Here is a 6000-nt window from a genome sequence, read left to right on the forward strand (position 1 = left end):
CCCCAGGGCAGGAGGAAGCTGATGCTGGTGAGCTAACAGAGTTGAAGGTCTCATTTAATCCCTTTATACTGGAAATTTTATTTCAGCAGCCCCAGTGTGAAGTTTTCAGAGCATCCTTGCCAGTACCAGTGCAACTGAAGCATTTTACCAAGACAAAAATTAGCACTTATCAGATCCAGGGCATTGATTTCCAGGCAATAACAGCTCAGTTCAGCTGTCATTTCCTTCCCTCCTCCCCACCTGCTGACATGTGACATTTTTGTGTACAAAATGGTTAGAGATTTTGGTTGAAGCATTTGTCAGTGTTGTCTGCCTTTGCTTATCTGTAGGATGAATTCCCAGTGCGGGAAGATCTCTCTGAAATATCTGATGATGATACCTCGCTGGCAAAGCTACCCCAGCCTATGAAATCAACAGTCCCCTCCTTTAAACTGAAAAATGACTCAGATCTCTTTGGCTTGGGTTTAGAAGAAGCTGGTCCCAAGGAGAGCAGCGAGGAAGGTAAAGTGCACACCTTATTTCCACTCTTGCTGCTTTTGTTTGTCGGTCATCTGGTTTTTCCAAAGTCTTTCCAGGGTGTCAGCAAACCAATTTGCACTAAATGAAATACCCTCTAACTTCGTGCAGTGCCCTGTGTGAGTCTGCAGTCTGGTTTAGCACAGCATAAATAGCTTTAATTTTTTTCCCCATGAGGAGGAGAACTTGGCTTGTTCCTAGCACCAGCCATGGGTTATTTTTGTCCCAGCTGCAAGCAGAAGCACATCTTTCACAAGCTGCTGCTGTGTAAGCCTTCCTGCTTAGTCCTGGGTGCTTGGGAAGTGGTGTTCAGCATTGCATTGCAGTGTCCACCCCCTCCAGAATTTGGATCAACTTGAACAAAATGCTCTGACAAACCCTGCCAATTTCCTCTTCTGTTTTTGGGAAAGATGGGGTAGGATCCTTATCACAGCCTAAATGTTCCTAAGGCTTTATTTTTTGCCCCCTCATTCCTCAAGGGAACAAATCCTACTCATGCAAATAATTCCTGCTGTCTAGGCATTACTGCAAAGCAGCTTCCTATAGACCTACCCCGATGTCAGCATGATAGATGGGAAGTTAAAGATTTAAGAAAGCAAAAAAAGCTGTGAGCAGCACCAGAGAGAGCTCCTTGAATAGCTGTTCCAAAAGTGTGAGGAAGGTGTTACAGGCTGCCATGATTCCGTCAGCTTGTCACTCTGAGCTGCTGAACAGCAGAGCTTGAAATAGCTGTAAGTGCATCTGCAGAGGCCCAGGTCAATAATTTAACTTCAGTTTAGATTCTTAAATAATTAAACGCAGTTTCCTCCTATCTCCTCTTTTGGTGATAAATATAAAACCATCTCGTGGTCGTCAGTGATTGGAGCTTGACTGGCAGTTAGGCTTCTCCATGACTGCATTTACACATCAGCTGAGGAAAAAGGCATGTGTAGGTAAGAGTGACAGTCAAACAGCACATGTGAAAAGTGGTGCTCTTGTGAAACCTCTTGTGAAGCAGCCAAGCAGCTACTCCCCTGTTCAAGGAGGCTTTGTGCAAAAGCAGTGGACACTCAGCAGCCAAGTCATCAGCCATAGTCATGTGTGACACATATGACAGAGATGGACTGTGGTCCTCATTTGGTAGTGTGAAAGTATATTCACCCCTTAGAGCAGGGCTGCCACAGGGATGCTTTGGGAATGTAATTTCCATCCACAGTGTGAGAAATAGTGAGTCTTACCCTGTCAGGGTGTCCCATCTGCTGATACCATGTCCTCAGTAGTCCTCAGAGAAGATGCCTGGGAGGATTTCCATCAGAGGGGAATTCTTCCCAGGAGCTCTTCTTTGGTTCTGGAAATAACAATCCAGTCCCAAATTTGGCCTTTGGACTAGTTTGTAGAGCTAGTATCTATATGTATTTCTTAGTAGCTGTGACACAGTGAATGCTAGGTCACATTGATATGTTGATCACACAGATCATATAATGCTCATAATTAAACAAGACAGATATGGTTGAGTCAGAGCGTGAGTGCTGGGGTCTGTGTTGGTTCCCAAAGGGGCACAATTTGGCCTGGGGTGCTCACTTTGCCTTTGTTCATGGATGCCCAGGATGGAGCATTTTGTTCTCAGAAATTAGGCCAGGGCAGAATTGCAGCTCTTACCATTTAAATTGATTAAACACAGTGGTGTTTGGGTTTTTTGTTTGTTTGTTTTAACAGATAAGCAAGCTTCCAAAGAGAAAAAGAAGAAGAAAAAGAAAAGCAAAGAGGTACTGTTTAATTCCTCATATCTGCCATGTTACCCACCTGCCAAGAACAGAGGTGGCCTTCCACAGTGTCCACCCAGGACTTGGGGGACTCCCTTCCACGCTCACATCCTGCAGCTCTGATCTGTGTCTCCTAGGCTTTGCAGACTACTCAGCTTCAAAGCGAGCTTGTAGAGTAGTTGAATTTTGAAAAGGAGGTGTGTAAGTTTGTAAAATACAGGATGAGGCAGAGCAGTGCCTCTTTTCTGGCCTGTGTGTTCATAGCACCATGATTTTTCAAGCAGAGGGGTGCCCACAACAGACATGTCAGGGATAGTGAGGGAAGCCTTCAGGAAGCTTTGTCTATGCCATTTATGCCTGTCCAGTACCATGGTATTGTTGGGCACAAACTGACAGACCAGTGCCCTGTATAACCCAAATGGTCTGTCTGCTTTGTTGTCCAAACTCGCAGAAGGGTCTTTGGTGCTTCAACCTGAGTAAGGTTCCTGATGCAGTTTAAGACATTCCTGCCCATGGCATGGAGGTTGGACTAGGTGCTTTCCAGCCCAAACCATTCTTCAGAGCCAGGTGTCAGGGCAGTACATCCTAGGTCACTGGCACACTCAGAGCATTTGCTAATAAAAATGTTCTCATTTTGCAGGAAGAGGACAAGTCAGTGAAAAAGAAGAGCAAACACAAGAAGAGCAAAGAGAAGGAAGAGAACAAAGAGGAGAAAGAGAAAAAGAAAAAGAAGAAGAAAAGCAAGGAGAAAAGCAGCGAGATAGATGAACTTGAGGCTTTTCTTGGTGGAGGAGGAGCCAGCATGAGCAAACCACGGGGTGAGGGAGACTATGAGGAGCTGTAGTTTGGCTGCTGGTGGACTCTGCACTATGGCTGTCTCCATCTTCTCTGATGAGTCACCCCAGGACAGGCACAGATGTGTAAAGCTTTGGCCCTTTGCTATATAGTCTCTCAAACCAGAGTGAGCAAAACAAAAGCTTTTCATCTGTGTGTGCTGCTCTGGTACATCATTACACAAAGAAAACACAGCTGAGATGTACGTGAGCCAGGGGAAGGATCAGGGCATGGTTCCCAGGCCTGCCAGGATATCAGTTTCTCTCCTTCCAGAGATGCCCCATCAGGTCACTGACAGGCTGCGGGGTGAGGGGATCTGCCTCCTGCTCTGTCCCTGCTGCATTCCAGTCCTGCACACCTGAAATTCCTGTCTGATTAAGGAGGAGTGCAACAAAAGATGCCGCATGAACATGTTGTACTCGACTGTCTCAAGTCTTTAACTTCTTATTCTTCCTATTTTTTAAGGAGGATGGTGATATTGGCCATTGCTTCACCCAGCAGTTGATGAGCTTTAAGTCAAGCAGATCATGCTATAGTACAGCTCTCTAAAGCAGCAGGCACAGGGACAGTGTGAGAGAGAGTGTGTGATTGCTGAAGTCCTTTGAACGGGAACCTTTCTGCACAGCAGCTTAATTAGCCCTCACTGGTGCTGCTGTTGGAATTCATGAAGCCCATTGATTTCCGTGGCCCCAGTGTCTCAGACACTACATGTAAGCTGCTATGCAGTTTGGGAAAACGTTGAAAAGTGGAAAACTAACCTGAAAGAGAGAAAAATCAGTGCTTTTCTGCATTTCCTACCCTTAAATTTGCATATTCCAGAATCCACTGCTGCTGGGACCTCTCAGGGACATGACTCCATGTGGAAATGAAGATATCCAGAGCTTCAGAATTGGCTACAGGGCAGTGTTAGCATGGCAAGGCATTTGCTTCTCAGGCATTTTCCAGTCAGGCTGTAAACCCAGCTGCTGCTCTGTGCCGAGAGGGACTAGCACTGCAGCTCAGCAGCATCCGTCCTGCTCCAGCTTCTGTCCATCCTGCAGCCAGCCAGCATGCTGCCTTTCCTGCCCCAAGCAGAGAGCCTTGTCTGTCCCATGAGTTTGGGAAGCCTTTTAGTTTTTGCTTTGAACTTAAACCCATGGATTAGTACCTACTCAGCAGCCGTTGGATGGGCACTATGGCCACCCCTTGGTGCTCACCTGTGTCTCAGTGAGCAGCCCCTGGGTTTGATGGAGCTGGTCAGTTCTCTGTGCCCCTCCTGGTTTGGGTCTGGGGTCCCTTGCTCATCTCAGACAGTGAAGCTTCCTCCAGGTTCTGTGCATTACATTCCCCTCTTGCTTGTAAGTTGATTTGAAGTTTGGTTTTGTTGTCCCTCACCCCTTTCTGTTGTAAAATATCAGCCATGAAATCCAAACTGGAATTTCCTTCTGCATCTCTATAAAGCAATGTGTTCTTTTGATCCATTAACCACTCCAGAGCTGTCTTGACCAGCAGGCATTTCCTGCTTCATTTTTCTTTTTCTTGCACCCAAAATGCACTTGTAAGCATTTCCCTATAAAACAAACTGATTTTTTGCTGCATGAGCAGTGTATTGTTCAGGTCTGTCTGCCATTAGTATTTGCCTTCTCTGAGTATTCCACATGGCACTGTAGGGAAATTGCATGGGACAGTTCAAACTTTGCACATCTGGGGAGGAAAAGGAGGATTGAGATGGGTCCGGTTTGTGGCCCTTTTGGGCAAAGGCAGATGGGAGCTCGAGCCTCAGCTGCTGTGGTCCTGAAAGTGCTTCTGTCTAATCAGGATTTTGGGTCATGTTCCATTTTTGCATTGAAAAACCCTGGTACAGTCCATTCTGACTATAAAGCTCTGTTGTACACCTGTCTCTGTGCATCTTCTTCTATTCCAGAGCCCCTGTGCCCGGGCTTGGGAGCTGTGTGTCTTTCCTTGTGCTGCTGTGCTCCCACACCTCGCAGGTCGGGGCTCTGAATTAAAAACCACTGGGAAAAAAAAAGGAGCTGAACATAAAAACCACGAGTTCTTTCCCCAACACTGCCCTAAGAGAGCTGTTGCTTCCCACAGCATAGAGGGGATGGGGGTTCTGGTCAGGTGTGTACAGGAGGCTGTAGTAGTGGCCAGTCCCTGCTTACACTGGTGCTAGCCTCGGTCAGCCTGGCGCCTGTGCCAGGTTTGCTGCCATAGGAGCCTCCACATTCCCTGCAGCTTGTCAGCACAAGAAGCTGAGGCAAAAACAAGCAAAGATGAGTCATTCTGCTCCAAAATACTCCTGTAAAAGAGAAAAGCAGATGCATGAGCTGGCTCTACTTACACTAAAGCTCCAGGAGAGTGTGTGGCATGGTTTGGCTTCTGCAGCAAAGCCAGAGAAATCCCTGTGGGCAAAGTGGGAGCGTGGAAGTGAATAGCTGCAAAAGGGCCCTTTTTATAATAGACACAGAACCCCAGACTGATTTAGGTTGGAAGAGACCTTAATGCTCGTCTCACTCCAGCCTCCTGTGGGCAAGGATGCACCTTCCACTAGACGTGGTTGCTCCAAGTCCAATCTGGAGTTTTTAGGCTTGGGCTCCTCCCTTTTCCAGGGAATGGTGAACTGGTTTGGGCTACAGCATGAGCTGTTATCCAGAGCCAGCAAGCGTGAGGGAGGAGACAAGGAAATAGGCCTTATTTGAGCCAGGCTTTCCCATGCCATCCTTTCAAAGAAGCTAAATATAAAAAGTATGTACGTGCCTGTCATTATGGGGAAGCTTCTGCAGGATCACAATGATATAAATAGTTACTGCAAGCATCTCTGCAGGTACCAGGGTATTTGCTTTTGGTTTTATCAGTCATCCAAAAAAAAAAAAAAGAGCTTGAGGCGGAGGAGCTGCAGTATCTTGGAGCTAATGCTGGCCACAGC

The 6000-nt window shown here is 46.8% G+C and overlaps 1 protein-coding gene across 1 annotated transcript in view; it reads left to right on the forward strand.

Moving 5' to 3' along the window:
• Positions 1-4971, forward strand: part of RABL6 (RAB, member RAS oncogene family like 6) — a 51418-nt gene extending 46447 nt beyond the window's left edge. The window contains 3 exon segments of the mRNA XM_079324187.1: positions 330-501; positions 2212-2261; positions 2899-4971. Coding sequence (XP_079180313.1) covers positions 330-501; positions 2212-2261; positions 2899-3102 — 426 coding nt within the window. The 3' untranslated portion in view covers positions 3103-4971.
• The last annotated feature ends 1029 nt before the right edge of the window (positions 4972-6000 follow it).

Source organism: Erithacus rubecula (assembly GCF_903797595.1).
Source record: "Erithacus rubecula genome assembly, chromosome: 21".
Taxonomy (NCBI): domain Eukaryota; kingdom Metazoa; phylum Chordata; class Aves; order Passeriformes; family Muscicapidae; genus Erithacus; species Erithacus rubecula.